Below are 17500 nucleotides of genomic sequence, written 5' to 3' on the forward strand. Positions count from 1 at the left end.
GCCGACGTGGGGCGAACAACCTGCACATGAACCACATTTCTACAGTGTCTCCACAATCAAACTTGGTTGTCTCTTTCACAGTGAACGTGGCCGTTGGGGGAACTCTGGGGGATGATTTGGGCAACGTTTGCTTGGGCGGGGACGGAGGGGGCCAAGCGGCGGATCTATTTCCATTCGAGCGGGTATCGGAGGATAACGGTGGTGGTTTGAGTCTCTTGCCGATTGCCGAGTCGGGTGGGGATGGCGGTGGTTTGACTCTATTTCCAGGCGAGTTGGAAATGTTGTTGCTATCATCACCGGCACCGCCGCCGTCTGTTTCCGAGAGGGAATAACTGAGGTCTAGTTCTGTCTGATTTGGCACCCCCATTCTGAGTCTGCTGCTTCTTTCTCTTACCTAACAACTAGTACCGTGGCATTTTACCAGGCTGTGCTGCCGAGATTACAAAAATATTCTGGCATCAGTTTCTCTTACATCCGCACGCAACAAGTTTTTTCCTCGTGTTCGCTTGCCAAGTGATGTTCTTCCGGCCCCAACACACTCTGTTTTGCTATCATGTTATCTTGGAAGCCTGCTGCGTCTGGGGTGCCGCGCCGGGGACGCACACCGTTGGCGGACGTTTAATTTAGCCTGGCTGTGTCAGTTTGAAATTCAAAGTTCATTCAGGAAACTGCTCCATCAGATTTTCACTGCGGGCACGTGCGCCGTGCAGATTGTTATTTTAAAGGAGTCACTGTTAGCTGATTCAGTGATTGTTTCGATTCCTGCCTGTTTTAGCCGGCGTTAACACTGACTGAAAGGTTGTCATTCAAAGGCTATTGCACTGTCTTTTTCTTCTTGTCTACTCAGTGTCCACGGGTGACAATGTCGAACTGCTAGGACTGACAAAACGTTCCTCAGTGCTTCCAGCTGATCACAAAGTGACAAACCTGAAATAATTCTGACGGTTTCAGAAACCTCTTTCTGATACCTACCCGCCACTTAAAAAAGTCTGATTTAGAGCTAATGTCAGGTTTAGGTTGAACCAATAACGTACTTCAACTTCATCACACTGATTTCCAAATCCAACGACAACGGCCTGTCTTCACTCTAAATAGTAGGTTCTGTATTAGACGTCAAAAGATGCACAGTAATAATGTGTTTTGTCGCCCAAATCAAGTTTCAGCAACCACAGAAAACTGAAACTTTTCACACACACACAATAATTATGCACACAGGTATTCCGGCGTAGATTTACAGACACGTGTGAATCGATGCTGGTGCAACAACCAAACTGAACGTAAAAAGGGAACGCCCAGAACAGACGTTATTCTTCAGGCTTTGCGGTTGAGACTAACTACTGAAGACGTTGTAGCGTCTAGCGACCCATAGAGAGTGAGCGCATCATGCGAGATGCATTGTGATTAGTGCCAGAGCCAACAGTCTTTCAGTACTCTCGGGTGCCAGCCCGAAAAGTGATCTTCCCGTCAGGTTTTGTTCCCCGCCTACTTCCTACAGAAAACAGTTTGCCAAAGATACGAAGACAAGAGCCAGTTCCAGTGGCAAGCTTGGCTGTCTAGACAGTAAATATACTAGAAGGGACAAAAAAAGGTAGCCGTGGAAATAGTATAATTATAAACTAACTCGGTCTTCTGGGGTACTGTAAAAGTACTGAAAGCCACACTTTACTTTTCCTCTGGGCCATTCTAGACCTGCTGGAGTGAGTTCTGGTGTAAACAAAAGATAAGTAAGCGGACAGCAAGTGCCACGAGAAAAGGAAACAAGTCGCGTAAGGCAAAATTACTACATTTAGTCAAGCTGTGGAACTCACAGAATGAAACTGAACGTAGTCCGCCGCTAGTGCAAAAGGCAGTGAAAGTGACGAGCCTGTTTGACGCGGTAGCGGTTGCGCTGTGCTTCATAGCACGCTTTACTGTACCTCTCTTCGTTTTAAATTTCTGAGCGTGTTTTTAATCCAAACATATCATATCTATATGTTTTTGGAATCAGGAACCGACAAGGAATAAGATGAAAGTGTTTTTAAATTGATTTCGAAAAAAAAATGTTGATAATAATTTTTATATATTTAATTTTCAGAGCTTGTTTTTAATCCAAATATAACATATTTATATGTTTTTGGAATCAGAAAATGATGAAGAATAAGATGAACGTAAATTTGGATCGTTTTATAAATAAATAATTTTTTTTACAATTTTCAGATTTTTAATGACCAAAGTCATTAATTAACTTTTAAGCCACCAAGCTGAAATGCAATACCGAAGTCCGGCCTTTGTCGAAGATTGCTTGGCCAAAATTTCAACCAATTTGGTTGAAAAATGAGGGTGTGACAGTGCCGCCTCAACTTTTACGAAAGGCCGGATATGACGTCATCAAAGACATTCATCGAAAAAAATGAAAAAAACGTTCGGGGATTTCATACCCAGGAACTCTGTCAAATTTCATAAAGATCGGTCCAGTAGTTTAGTCTGAATCGCTCTACACACACACACACACACACACACATACACACATACACACATACACCATGACCCTCGTCTCGATTCCCCCTCTATGTTAAAACATTTAGTCAAAACTTGACTAAATGTAAAAAGACGAAAAGCAAACGATAAACTTTCGGAGCAGGAACCATCTTGAGAAGACAAGACTGTTTAGACCTGGACACAAAGCAGGAAAATAAACCGGAGGCGAACGGTTAACATAGCCTAAAGAGCGGGGTGTACAAGGGGGAAAGTGCCTACAAATACTACCAGAAAAATAACAGACGGACGCAGACAATTTTCTTTCGTAAAAGAGAAGGAGAGAAACGATCACGATGAGGTGGGATCTGCCAAGACAAGACCAAACTAAGATGTGAACAAAAGATGGAAGAACACCGTACAACACGAACAAAGAAAGAAGCAAGCAAGAATTAAAGTAAGCTAAAAGGTTTCAGACTCAAGAAGTTCTACCTGGCGTAACTCGGAAAGATAAGCTTTACTCAACTCTCTCTAACTCTCTCCCTCTCTCTCACACACACACACACACACACACACACACACTGACACACACACACATTGACACACACACACCACACACTGACACACACACACACTGACACACACACACACCGGTACACATGTCCCCCCCCCACACACACACACACATACCGTGGCACACACACACACACGTCCCCCCCCCACACACACACCGTGGCACACACACTGTGGCACACACACACACACACACACACACACACACACACACACACACACACAGTCTATCTCTCTCCCCCTTCATCTCTAAACCGGCAGTCAAAGGCAGAAAAACAGAACACGCACAATCAATTCAGTGTAAACGGCAAAGTCGAATATTTCAAATTCAAATCATAACTGCTCCATGAACATTCTTATCGACAAACGGACTGAACGGGGTTCCTCGGTGATGAGTTCTCCAGACATCCTCAGATAAAAACCACAAGCAGGCGAAAGACAACCGTGTATGGGTGAGGGGTGCGTGTCTGAAATCAGCATACAGACTGGTAGAATGATTCTACCTGCAGATAAGATGCGTGTATGTGCACCTACCCATATCGGCCTTGGTTTCTGGGTCGGTTTTTTTCATCACTGGTACCGGGGTCCCTCCACCAGTGCTTTCTATTTAATCTCGCTGATGTTTTTCACGCCCAACTATCAGTAGCTAAAAAGTGTTCGTCCTTCTTGAACATAGTTATTTCCGAAGCGATGTTGCGGTCGGTGTCTTCCCTGCCTTAATCTCTCTGTCTCTCCTCTTTCTTACCTTTCGGTTACTGGAGAATTATTGAACCAAAACTTACCGGACCAATTCCGTTCAAAGACGTTTACCGCAGCAAAGTCAGCGTTTGCATTCAATCATGAATCACAATTACCCAGCCCAGGCTGTTAAACCAATCTTTGTATAACTTTGTACCGTACTAGCAAAACGCAACAGTGGTGCTTCTTTTTTTGTCCACGGTTTCTGTCTAATTTGGGTAACTCAGTGTGATGCAAGAACGACTATCGTTTTGCTCGGTCAGTTGTGGTCCTGAAATGACATTATCAGTAAGTAGTTGACTGGGCGTTATCAAACCAGCACCTGACTATAATTGACCACTGCGGTATTATTCCAACGTCCACTGTCAGAAAGAGTCCAACCAAACGGCTGTCTCAGTGGTCGATGGGTAAACTTGACAATGAAATTAACGTATAAAGCTCTGCCTTCGATGACCGTGCCTTGACCACGTACAATGCTTACCCTGAAAACAGGTTAGCTCACCACCTAAGATCTGCCCGGGCTTTTAAATGGAATAAGATCATCTCTCTCAAAGGACACCAAAAATCAAAACCGTGGTTGCTTTCTATGCAGATGTTTTCTTCTTCTCGGAATGAATGTCATAAGAAGCCCCACTGAGCGTTAAAGGCACAGTAAGCCTCCCGTAAACCATCACAGAGCTCCCCGAGCGTCTAAATACAGTACAAGCATACTTCCATTTGAACGCTCACCGAACGGGAACATCCTGGCTGCTTTCTGTCGAGCGTGAGACATTTTCCAAGAATTTATTTTCGTGGACTTGCTCCTCTACAACAATGGCGCCTCGTTTTGGTGCTAGACCTAACTTTTAAAATCTAAATAATAAATTGACAGCTTGTTACACAAACATTCTTTAATCATAAAAGAATTCGTTTTTCATCAAGACAAGATCAGAACAATTCGAAGTTGTGAAAGTTTAAAAAAAGAAAAGCCCGGAAGCAGGGTCACGCAAGGGTCGTAGCAGACGACGGCCCGGTTTATCAGTGCAAATCGCCGTTCCTCTCAACAGTCAAAATCCATCGCTAGAGTTCTTGTGAACCACAGCCGTTGTTTCGTGCATAAAAAACGTGCTATTTTAGATAAGCTCACGTCGAGTCGCATTCAAATGACTAACTATGACGACTGCATTGTGAAAAGGGGGAAAACTGGATCACACGGGTTCACGATGGCTCAGGGGTAAGATAAACCACGCAAAAATAAAGTCTTTGAAAATTGTTCGCTCTTTACGGAGGGCACCTAGGATGTTCTCAATTGGTGAGTGTTTAAATGAAAGGGTGTTTGTACTGTGTGTAAAAGCCTGACCGTATCTGTGATGGTTTACGGGAGGCTTACTCTGCCTTTAAGAAATCAATTCATTAAAACAAATCCCACTCTGCACACAGAGCACCAGGCAGTTGACGGTTGGTATGTCACGTGTCCAAATGGCGGGGTGGTTTTACCCCATATTTGGCCAGATCGATGACGGTGAGTGGCATTGTTTTCACATGAAGGACTGTGCCTTTCACTGACTCAGGCAAACACGCATCATGTGTACCCTTAGCAGCAATTCCCTGACTGGAGACGATGAGAGAAAGTGTCTGTGGTTCCTTATGTCTGTCGTCAGAGCGTTGTGTTCTTCGTCGGCTTACCTGCCCACCCCATTATCCACGCAGTAATAGAAGAAAACAACATGGAATCCCAGGTATAACTATAACATCTGCTGGCTTGACACTGGGTGATGTACAAGGTGACCCCCACAAAAAAATCAACCCCTCTAAAATACAAATAACTCCCACATGCATGTGATCGGCGAAGTAAAGTTATTAGCAGTTTAGTGGGTGGCATATTATATGACAGCAAGTATCGAATGCGGAGATGATTATGTTCAGCACTTGTCAGCACACGTACACACATCCAACGGCTACTGTTTCCCCACAACAAACATTCAGGATTCTGTTTTCAATCCGTATGGGTAAAGAGAGGCGACAATTACTGCTGGGAAAAGGCGGAAACATTCTTAAATCTTTTAACTAATTAACAGAAGATTTAAAATTAAGAAAGTATATATATCATACATCAACATGCTCCATTCTACATTTTGTTTCCGCTGCGACACGGACTGAACATAAACTTCCCAATAATACAGTCACAGACACCTGGCTAAGGCAAACTCATCAGTTACCCTGGACAGGTAATTTGAAGAAGAGACGTATGTCATCATCAAGGAAAGCGGTCTGTACAGGCGGTATTCAAATATAACATTATTATCCTAATCAACATTCAATCTCCCAGAAAGTGTTAGAAAAAGATACATCTGTCAGCTCCAGACACTGATAATGCTAGCCATTGCTAACATGACTGTTTAAACTATTTAAAGGCACAGTAAGCCTCCCGTAAACCATCACAGATACGGTCAGGATTTTACACACAGTACAAACACCCTTTCATTTAAACACTCACCGATTGAGAACATCCTAGGTGCCCTCCGAAAAGAGCGAACAATTTTCAAAGAATTTATTTTTGCGTGGTTTATCTTACCCCTGAGCCATCGTGAACCCGTGTGATCCGGTTTCCCTTTTTCACAATGTAGTCGTCAGTTAGTCATTTGAATGCGACTCGATGTGAGCTTATCTACAATAGCACGTTTTCATGCACGAAACAAACGGCTGTGGTTCACAAGAACTCTAGCGATGGCTTTTGACTGTTGAGAGGAACGGCGATATGCATAAACCGTCGTCTGCTACGACCCTTGCGTGACCCTGCTTCCGGGCTTTTCTTTTTTCAAACTTTCACAACTTCGAATTGTACTGATCTTGTCTTAATGAAAAAAGAATTCTTTTATGATTAAAGAATGTTTGTGTAACAAGCTGTCAATTTATTATTTAGACTTTAAAAGTTAGGTCCAGCGCAAAAACGCACCACGGTCCAAAAACATTCTGATAATCATCGATCCACGGCTATCGCCAGTTTACATCGATAGAATGAGACCCGAAGGGAAGTAACTCATTTTTGACCTGAGTTCAGGATGGGTCCAAAAAGTGTTCGAGACAATCTGCAAAATTAATTCTTTAAAAATTGCTCGCTCTTTACGTAGGGCACCTAGGATGTTCCTGTTTGGTGAGCGTTCAAATGGAAGGGTGTTTGTACTGTGTGTAAAAGCCTGACAGTATCTGTGATGGTTTACGGGAGGCTTACTGTCCGGGCGTGATTTCCGGTAGTTGAATATTCATAACAGCCGTCCAGCACCAAAACGAGGCGCCATTGTTGTAGAGGAGCAAGTCCACGAAAATAAATTCTTTGAAAATTTCTCACGCTCGACAGAAAGCAGCCAGGATGTTCCCGTTCGGTGAGCGTTCAAATGGAAGTATGCTTGTACTGTATGTAGACGCTCCGGGAGCTCTGTGATGGTTTACGGGAGGCTTACTGTGCCTTTAACTAAGGGTCTTCATTTTCTTATCTGATGTAGTAAACATATGACTGTGAAGGTTCACACAGACACACACACACACACATCCCCCCACCCTCCCCCACCCACACACTACATCAATTAGGCTGGGCACACACAAATCTACAATAATATTGAACACATCAACTTGATCAATCATAATTACAAAAAATATTTTTTTTAAAAAGACACGTGTTTTATTTTTCAAACTTCAGCCGTGCACCGTACATATGATTCTCAAATTATGGAAGAAGTTCAGTTGATATTGTGAGAGAGCGAGCACACCTTTCTATTCCACCATCCGTTGCTGTCTAAAATAAAACTGCTGACCTGACAAAAAATACTGAAGGCCTTTTACACACACACACACACACACACGGTGACACGCACACACACCAGGCCTAACAGTGAAACTTAGAACGCAATCTAAAAATGCTAATGCTGAGCACTCTTTGAAGAGTTGAATTGACGGAAAAGGGAGTCAAAATGAAGGCAGCCAGAGAAGTACGTTGTAAGTTGTAACATGAGTTTATTTTGAAATTTTCATGTTATCCGAGCAAACATCTTCTTCAAATTGACAACTTGGACGCGTGAAGACGGATGACAGAACACCGTGAAGAAAGGGCTGTTCGGTTTTATAATGGAAGCTGGAGCCCATGGAATGCAAACGTGTTGAGCTAATGCCAATGTTTACGTTTGCTAATCAAAGACAGCCTTGAACAGACGACATTTTTTGCAAAAGCCGTCTGCTGCTCTTCTTTCGATCTCAGGTTTGACAACGTCGATCAACATAACCTCAATCACAAAATCGACATAATGATCAATGGAAAACTTACCTCCTAAAAGATGGAATAGTAACGTTTGTTCGTCCTGCACAGATACGTTTCAACGCACTTCAATTTTACAGTCGATTTTAGTGTTCACACGCTCACAACATTTACGAAGCTACCATCCCGTTTTGTATCAAAGCGGCAACAGATGAGCGAGGTCTCGCGGTGCTTGCAGAAAACGAGATTTTTTGGCACAAATGTGTCGTCTGCTACAGCTGCAGAAATATTTTGTACGGAAGCACAGGCACCTGCATAACACCAATTTTGACCTATTGTCAATGGAAAATCGTTAAAATGTCTCTCATTTTAGTGTTTGAAATACTGAAATGAAGAAGCAATAACATTAGCAATGGAACAACAATAACCATGATAAAAACAAACAAACAAACAAGTTTTCTTTCGTCCCACACTACCGCCACAGCCTGTACTCTCAGTCTCAACAAAATCAAGTAGAGAGGAATAACTTCCACGATACCTGATATTTCATATAAATTAAACACCTTAGTTTGACACTTCTTTATACGACCAGATCTATCTGGCTTGCTCTGTTTATATGACACCAGTGAGTTGTAGGCCTATTTGTTTTGTTTCCCATCTTCATTTAGCCTAAATGAGAATCAAGCTAAGTTCTTGTTACTCATTGTTTGTCTGTGCACTTTAAAGACTGTTGGGTCGATATATATTTGTGAATGTAACGTATTGTTTTTTCAATAACAAACGTTCCAACAACCTACCTTTCTTGGTTTTACATTTAGTCAAGTTTTGACTAAATGTTTTAACATAGAGGGGGAATCGAGACGAGGGTCGTGGTGTGTGTGTGTGTGTGTGTGTGTGTGTGTGTGTGTGTGTGTGTGTGTGTGTGTGTGTGTGTGTGTGTGTGTCTGTCAGTCTGTGCGTGTGTGTGTGTGTGTCTGTCTGTCTGTGCGTGTGTGTGTGTAGAGCGATTCAGACTAAACTAAACTACTGGACCGATCTTTATGAAATTTGACATGAGAGTTCCTGGGAATGATATTCCCGGAAGTTTTTTTTCTTTTTTTCGATAGATACCTTTGATGACGTCATATCCGGCTTTTTGTAAAAGTTGAGGCGGCACTGTCACGCCCTCATTTTTCAATCAAATTGATTGAAATTTTGGCAAAGCAATCTTCGACGAAGGCCGGACTTTGGTATTGCATTTCAGCTTGGTGGCTTAAAAACTAATGAAAGAGTTTGGTCATTAAAAATCGGAAACTTGTAATTAAAATTATTTTTTTATTAAACGATCCAAAAATAATTTCAGCTTATTCTTCGTCTTTTTTTGATTCCAAAAACATATACATATGTTATATTTGGATTACAAACAAGCTCTGAAAATTAAAAATATGAAAATTATGATTAAAATTAATTTTCCGAAATCGATTTAAAAACAATTTCATCTTATTCCTTGTCGGTCCCTAATTCCAAAAACATATAGATATGATATGTTTGGATTAAAAACAAACTCAGTAAGCTAAAAAGAATAGACATACAGAAAAGCGTTTTATCCTGCTCAGCGCGACCACTACCGCACTATTCTGCATGGCTTGTCGATTTTCACTGCCTTTGCCACGAGCGGTGGACTGACGAAACTACGAGTATGTGGTCTTGGTGAAAAAAGCAGTGCGTTCAGTTTCATTCTGTGAGTTCGACAGCTTGACTAAATGTTATTTCGCCTTACGCGACTTGTTTTTTTTATTCTAAATGAGAATATGCACACCAGGCAGTCATAAATGTGCAGACTGTCCGACTTTCGAAAAAAAACCCACCACCACATGATTACGAGAAAAAGTTAATGAACTGAGGGGGAGGGTTGGGGGGGGGGGGGTGTCAGGTGTGAGCGGAGGGATGGGTGTAGCAAAGGCAAAATTCCGTACCGCTCCACTACTTCACTCAATTATCTTTAGCTTTACTGACATGTATTGCTCTTGACAACAAAGGCATTCTTTGGATGGGGAGGGTGGGTGGGGGAAAACCTCCTTATTTTCAAACCATTCCTCTGTAACTCTAACTACCATGCAATTACCCCTAGAAGATCTCATGCTTAAAATAATAAGCATATATATCAGGCGGACAAAGGGTTTGAACCCGACGTTTTTGACAAACGACAAAGCCATGTTTGACAACAAAAATGGATGGAGCCCCGCTGTAAACGGATTAACAGGCAAGAGTGAAAGAGGGGCGACAACACAGAACCCCACACTGCCGTTTTCCTTTCTCAAAGACAAATCAGCGAATAATTCGAGTTGGCAGTTGCCCCACAGCGGAGTTTGGGATAAATAAGCTATGACCGAACTGGTGTCACATGTTGTTCGACTTGAGGGATCAACAAACAATTTCAGGCGTGAACATTCTTTGTAGTTTTTGTAGCGTGAAGTTGTTCCTTCTTGTTTGACAGTTGGGAGAGAGGGTCACGGGGGTATTTCTTTTGCCTGACGCAGATCCTAGATAGATTGTCATATGTGCAGTTGTTGTTTTTTTGTCGCGAGTGGCATATATTTATATATATATGTATATATATATATAATAAGGACGGGAAGGAGTTTGACTGACACAAAATCCTTTAAAAAAAAAATTGTGCAGGAAATTTGGAATGCTTTCCCGGTCAAGCGAGTGACGCTTAGCTGTAATTACATGTGACCTGAACTGGAGCTCTACTAAATGGCTCTTCCTTATCCGAAAACTGGGTCTCTAATTGAATCTTAATTTTTGCTTGGCACTTGACCGATACAATTTTTGACGTAACGATCAAGAAACATGGAATAGCCTGACCTATTGATTCCGTTAAAAAATATCCCATCGGTTCTATAATAAATCAATAGGTTAGGCCGCTATTCCATGTTTCTTGAATAGTACGTCAAAAATAGCAAACAGACAGAGTGAAACCTAATCCCACCCCCCCCCCCCCTCCCCCCCCCCTCTCCCCCCCCCCCCCCAATATACGGGGGTGTAACACGCTTCGGTGGAACAAAGAAGTCTCCCTCAATGGCTGGGACAAAGAAAGGTCGCCGAAAGTTTAGCACTAATGAGGCTTGTGGCTGCGCCGATCACTGTCAGTAGTTGCACCAGCCTCCACAGCTCGGCCATCAACAGTAACAAAAGGCGAGTGGGTCCAACACGAACCCAGTACCTGAGAGTGGTCAGAGATAATGTCCACTAGTCAGTCTTGCAGCCTGAGATGGACGGATAAATTCTTTTGTTGCCTATTGGTTGACCACAGTACCTCAGCTGCATGTACTGACTTGGACCACCTTTGTTCCAGCGGCTGCTCGTGATAACCGTTCACTGATGCTAGACCGACAGTGCTTAAATTGAAGAGTACTTTCAAGGTCAGCAGAACAATTGAAGTAATCCATTGCTCATTCGTTTTCTTCGAGCGTTCGTGCTGACCGTTCACAGATACTGGACTAACAATGCGGTATAATTCAAGGTCAGATTCACTAGCTTTGTTCGTGCTAGCCGTTCGCTGGTTTTTGATTGACAATACTTATATCGGAAGAACCGTTTCATTCAAGGTCCGATTCAATTGTTTTGACGGTTTGAACGCTCTTGCTTAGCGGACGTTCGCGAGCAGATGCCACACTGACAAAACTTTCAGGTTAATTTTGCGGGCACTGTAAAACTGTTTTCATTTGTTCAGCAGTCATAATTATTATCTTTACTCGTGCTTGTTAGCAGCTGTTATATATATATATATATACTAGATGATTACCCGCTTCGCCGGGTACCGGCTTCGCCGGGAAGAAGTAGAGCCGAATACCAGGCATGAAGGAAAGGAGATAAACGCGCAAAACACTGGGGACCTTCTAAAAATAGTAACGTGCAGTGACCTTCTAAAAATAGTAACGTAGTAACGGGAATATGGATTGACGCCACACGGAGGAAGGGAGATAATCGCGGCTGAAAACACTGGAGAAGATAAGGAAGAGTTACTGGTAGTGGATCCCGACAAAAAAACACAAAATCGGTTCAGCGCGCACAGCGCTGCGCGCTGAGAGCACGTGTTGAAATATCTCATCGATGAGGTTGTGTCCGGGGTGTAACTGAATACGGTGTCCAAATTTGAAAAAGATCCACCGAGAACTTTGGCCGTGCATCGCGAACAGACAGACAGACAGACACTAGTCGTATATATATAGATATACGGTTTACAAAGGCAAACGATTACTGACGTGAACAGTAGAATTACAAACTAATGTACTGGGTTTTGTTCTCAACAATAATGAATTGTGTTATTGTTAGGAAACGCTACCGTTGCTGAACTTTGGTTCGGTTTTGTGTGTTGCATGTAGTTGACTTATTTGTACTTTGTGGGAAGGTACCGATATTATATTTTGTAAACACAATATTTATGCTTGGACGAGAATGCAGGTGAACGTTCTAGTCCTGTCAAAACAAGTTGTTTACCATGCTGTTTTAGTGTGAGTTCGTGGCGTTCGATCGGATTAAGGGCGTCGGCACCTTTTGATGTACGTCACAGAGAACGTCACCATTCTAGTCCATGGGCGGTTCGCATATAATGTAGTTGTATCATGTTCGGTCTGGAATATTCTCGAGATTGAGTATTTACTATATATGCCAGCGCGATTTGAATGTTAAAAAAGCTTCTACTTTGAGATCTGCTACGATGTGCAGTTGTATGTATTGAATGCTGAATAAATCCTCGAACTCAATTTGACGAGTTGTTTTCTGCTGCTGCGAAGACGGGCGACGTAGAATAAAAGAACACAACTATACGACGTTTGAGAACTTGTGGCAATCTCAAGTGTCGTGTAACAATTGGGGGCCAAGCCAAGGATCTACGTTTAACGCCAAGGGTTTTCCAGCAACAAGAACCAGTGTCAAGACAGTCACAGGAAGTAGCCATCAATCGGGTGTATCCTGAGGGATCAGTATTGAGACTACGGAACCGTGGATTCGGTGTGACTGGTGAAGAGTTTGGTAATCGCCGCAGCTCGGTACGGTGAGCGACGCCGGAGTGTATCGGGATTACAGAGGTAAGCTGCCGTTTGGACGAGACGGACTTCGTCGCGGAGCTAGTGCATTAATACTACGAAATACGACTGGGGTACGTCGTGTACGTATCGTGAGCAGAGTGCGCCGTCACGTTAGACGAGGAGGGTGGCAGCCTGCGTCTACGAAGGTGAACAGCGACGAGAGAAGCATCGGAGGTGCAGTAGAGACTGTGTTCTTTTAGAAGACTACATTCGTCTACGTTCGGGGCTGTGAAAGAATACAGACGAACGCACCGGAAAAGACCAGAATGGCTGAGTTCTGGGGAAAAGGAATTGAACTGGGACTAAAAGGCAAGCAGTTGACGGAGTTCGTCGAGTCCCAGACACGACTCCTGGCGCAGCGTGAAGAAAGACAAGCGCAGCGTGAGCGTGAAGAAAGACAAGCGCAGAGTGAGCGTGAAGAAAGACAAGCGCAGCGTGAAGAAAGACAAGCGCAGCGTGAAGAAAGAGAAAGGCAAATTGAGCTGAAACGCTTAGAGCTCCAAATAGAAATGGAGACGAAGCGTTTAGAGCTTCAGACAGAAATGGTGCGTGTTCAAAATAAGCACGAGGCACCACGCCAAAGAGATAACCAGCAGCAAATGTTACACAGGGCACCGAAACTTCCAGCATTCGCTGACGGGAAGGACCAGATCGACTGCTACCTTGCAAGATTCGAGAGGTTCGCTGAGAGTGCTAGATGGCAGCGCGACGAATGGGCGATTCAACTCAGCGCACATTTGACTGGGGCAGCACTTGAGGTCTACACTAGACTCTCAAATGATGACGCCAGAGACTATGATGTACTGAAGGAAGCTCTGTTGCGTTGCTACAACTTCACTGAAAGGGGCTACCGTCAACGCTTCCGCGAATGCCAGCCATTGTCTGGAGAGACACCGAGCCAGTTTGTGGAGCGCCTGTCGTCATACCTGCAGAAGTGGGTGGAGTTATCAGGTGAAGAGCAGTCATACGAGAGTCTGCGGGACTTGATCGTGAAGGAGCAGTTCCTTAATGCCTGCCCGAAGGACCTGGCGACCCGCTTGGAAGAGCAAAAACTGCGGGGTTTGAAGGACATTACTGATGCTGCTGAGCGTTATCTCATTGCTCATGGAAGGACCCTGGGGACGTCAAAGTCATCAAAACCTTTCCAGAAGAGCGGGAACCAGGGAAACCAACCTGCCAAGGGACAAACTGAGTCCGCACCAACATCCAATGAAGGGCAGAACATAACGTGTTTCCATTGCAATGCCAAGGGTCACCGAGTCGCCAACTGTCCCCAAAAGAAAAATAACGGACATGTCAATGACAAAGCGCAAGAACATCGACGGAGATATTACGACAACAAGAGGCAAACGAGTGGCTCGAACCAACAAGTATGTGCGAGCAGCGTCATACTTCCAAGGGCTGCCGAGCACGTGGCTACACCATCGGACGTGGAAGAATGTATTTCTGATGGCCAGCTTCTACTCGCCAATGGCAAGTCAATCTCTGTCGTCGCCAGCGCAGCTGTGTCAGTGTCGAACATGCCCGTGTCGAAGGGATTTGTTGAGAAGCAGGAAGTGACTGTTCTCAGAGATTCGGGCTGCAATGGGGTCATCGTCAAAGAGGATCTGGTGCCAACAGAGAAGTTCACTGGTGACTTCAAGTGGACGCTCATGGCTGACAGCAAATGCGTGAAGGCACCAGTGGTAAAAATCCAGATCGATACTCCATACTTCACCGGAGAAGTTGAGGCCGTCTGCCTGAAGAAGCCCTTGTACGATCTATTAATTGGGAACATTGGGGGTGCAAGACGTCCTGATGACCCTGATGTCGAATGGAGAATGGGCGCAGCTCAGCCTGCTGTTGAGGAGGAAGACCCACTGCCATTCACGAATGAAGATATCAGCGAACTGTTACGAGATGACAGAGCAACTGTGCATCGCCGCGACCAGCCGCAGGTTGTAAGCGCTGTGACGACCAGACCCCAGGCGAAGAAGGACAAAACAACTACGCCACTCAGGGTCACCAACAGTTCTGCAACTGCTGTCGTGGACAGGAATCAGCTGATTCAGCTACAGGAAGCTGATTCGACCTTGACAAAGTACAGGAGTCGTCCTGTCAAGGAGATGACTAAGGGCGAAGGCACTGTGCACTCTGAGGTGAAGGCCAAGATCCTGTACCGAGTGTTCCAGCACGCGAGACCTCCGGAAGCAGTACAGGTCGCAGCAAGTGTGGAAGAACCAGCCGAACTAGACGAGTTCGACGGTGAGGAACTACTGGAGTTGGGAGACCTCCACAAGAAAGAGGGAGTGGATGACGTCAAGCTAGGACCTGACCTGACAGAAGATCAGCAGAAGGAGCTGCATGATTTTATGGGCGACTTCACCCATAGGTTCTCTGATGTTCCAGGCTCTACGTCCTTGGTCGAACATGAAGTCCACCTCACATCTGACGTTCCTGTTCGCTCAAAACCATACCCTATCCCGTTTCAGGCTCGGGAATCCTTGAAGAAGGACATCGACAACATGTTGAAGATGGGGGTCATCCGTGAGTCATCATCCCCTTACTCATCTCCCGTTGTTGTTGTCAAGAAGAAAGACGGTACAAACAGGGTATGCATTGACTTCAGGAAAGTGAATAAGATCACCGTGTTTGACCCTGAACCAATGCCGACAGCGGCTGATCTGTTCCGACGGTTGACTGGCAGTAAGATCTTCTCAAAGATCGATCTCAGCAAGGGATATTGGCAAATTCCTGTGCGCGAAGAGGACATACCAAAGACCGCCTTTGCAACTCCAGACGGAACGTATGAGTGCCTGCGGATGCCTTTTGGCATGGTGAACAGTGGTGCTACCCTGAAGAGGGGAATGCGAAAAATGCTCAAAGGAATGAAGAATTTTGTGTACTACTGGGATGATCTGCTAGTCCACACGGAGACCTTTGCGGAGCATCTGGAGACTTTGAGGGAACTGTTTTCCCGCCTGACAAAAGCCAATCTGACCGTGAGACCCAGCAAGTGCATTTTGGGGACCGACAACGTTGACTTCATAGGTCATTCACTGAAGGAAGGTCAAAAGGGGCTTTTGTTGGAAAACGTTACCAAGATCCTCAATGCGCCACGTCCTGAAACCAAGAAGCAGGTGCGATCCTTCCTTGGATTGGCTGGGTACTACAGAGAGTTCATTCCAAACTTCGCCGCCATAACGGCGCCTTTGTCGGACATGACCCGAAAAGGATGCCCCAACCGAATACTCTGGGGACCAGCTCAGGAGAAGGCATACCAGACCGTGCGCGACCTGATATCACGAGACCCGGTGCTACGCCTTCCTGATACTGCCAAAGAGTTCATCTTGCGTACAGACGCATCGGACGAAGGGATCGGCGCCATGCTGATGCAAGAACATGGAGGTAAACCGTTTCCGGTCAGCTATGCCAGCAAGAAGCTGTCAGGAGCCGAGAAGAACTACTCGACCATGGAGAAAGAGTGTTTAGCCATCGTGTGGGGAATCAAGAAATTTGAACTCTACCTCCAAGGGGTGAAATTCGTGCTTCAGACTGATCACAAACCCCTCACCTACCTGAACTCTGCGAAGTTTGTGAATAATCGTATCATGAGGTGGGTGATGTACTTGCAGAACTTTGATATGCGAGTAGAATCGATCAAAGGTTCAGATAATGTTGGAGCAGATTTTCTCAGCCGAGTATGTGAGTAAAACTGTGTTCATTCTCCAACAGACTAATGTACATACCTGGATTTCAATCTGTTATGTATACATAGTATGTGTACAGGTAGCGTTTCAATGATTGAAAGAAATTAGGTAAATTTCTTCTTGTGTTGGGGGTAATGTTAGGAAACGCTACCGTTGCTGAACTTTGGTTCGGTTTTGTGTGTTGCATGTAGTTGACTTATTTGTACTTTGTGGGAAGGTACCGATATTATATTTTGTAAACACAATATTTATGCTTGGACGAGAATGCAGGTGAACGTTCTAGTCCTGTCAAAACAAGTTGTTTACCATGCTGTTTTAGTGTGAGTTCGTGGCGTTCGATCGGATTAAGGGCGTCGGCACCTTTTGATGTACGTCACAGAGAACGTCACCATTCTAGTCCATGGGCGGTTCGCATATAATGTAGTTGTATCATGTTCGGTCTGGAATATTCTCGAGATTGAGTATTTACTATATATGCCAGCGCGATTTGAATGTTAAAAAAGCTTCTACTTTGAGATCTGCTACGATGTGCAGTTGTATGTATTGAATGCTGAATAAATCCTCGAACTCAATTTGACGAGTTGTTTTCTGCTGCTGCGAAGACGGGCGACGTAGAATAAAAGAACACAACTATACGACGTTTGAGAACTTGTGGCAATCTCAAGTGTCGTGTAACAGTTATGTCGATTGTGTTTTATGACATAGAACCAGAGACTATTATAGAGTATACAGTCTGTATACAC

At 44.4% G+C, this 17500-nt stretch overlaps 1 protein-coding gene across 1 annotated transcript in view; it reads right to left on the bottom strand.

Moving 5' to 3' along the window:
* Positions 1-17500, bottom strand: part of LOC138952288 (uncharacterized) — an 86002-nt gene that overhangs the window by 58268 nt on the left and 10234 nt on the right. Inside the window, exon 2 of the mRNA XM_070323921.1 lies at positions 1-20. This exon is cut by the window's left edge and continues 507 nt beyond it. Coding sequence (XP_070180022.1) covers positions 1-20 — 20 coding nt within the window. The remainder of the gene's footprint in view (positions 21-17500) is intronic.

This window comes from Littorina saxatilis, linkage group LG17, assembly GCF_037325665.1.
Source record: "Littorina saxatilis isolate snail1 linkage group LG17, US_GU_Lsax_2.0, whole genome shotgun sequence".
Taxonomy (NCBI): Eukaryota; Metazoa; Mollusca; class Gastropoda; order Littorinimorpha; family Littorinidae; genus Littorina; species Littorina saxatilis.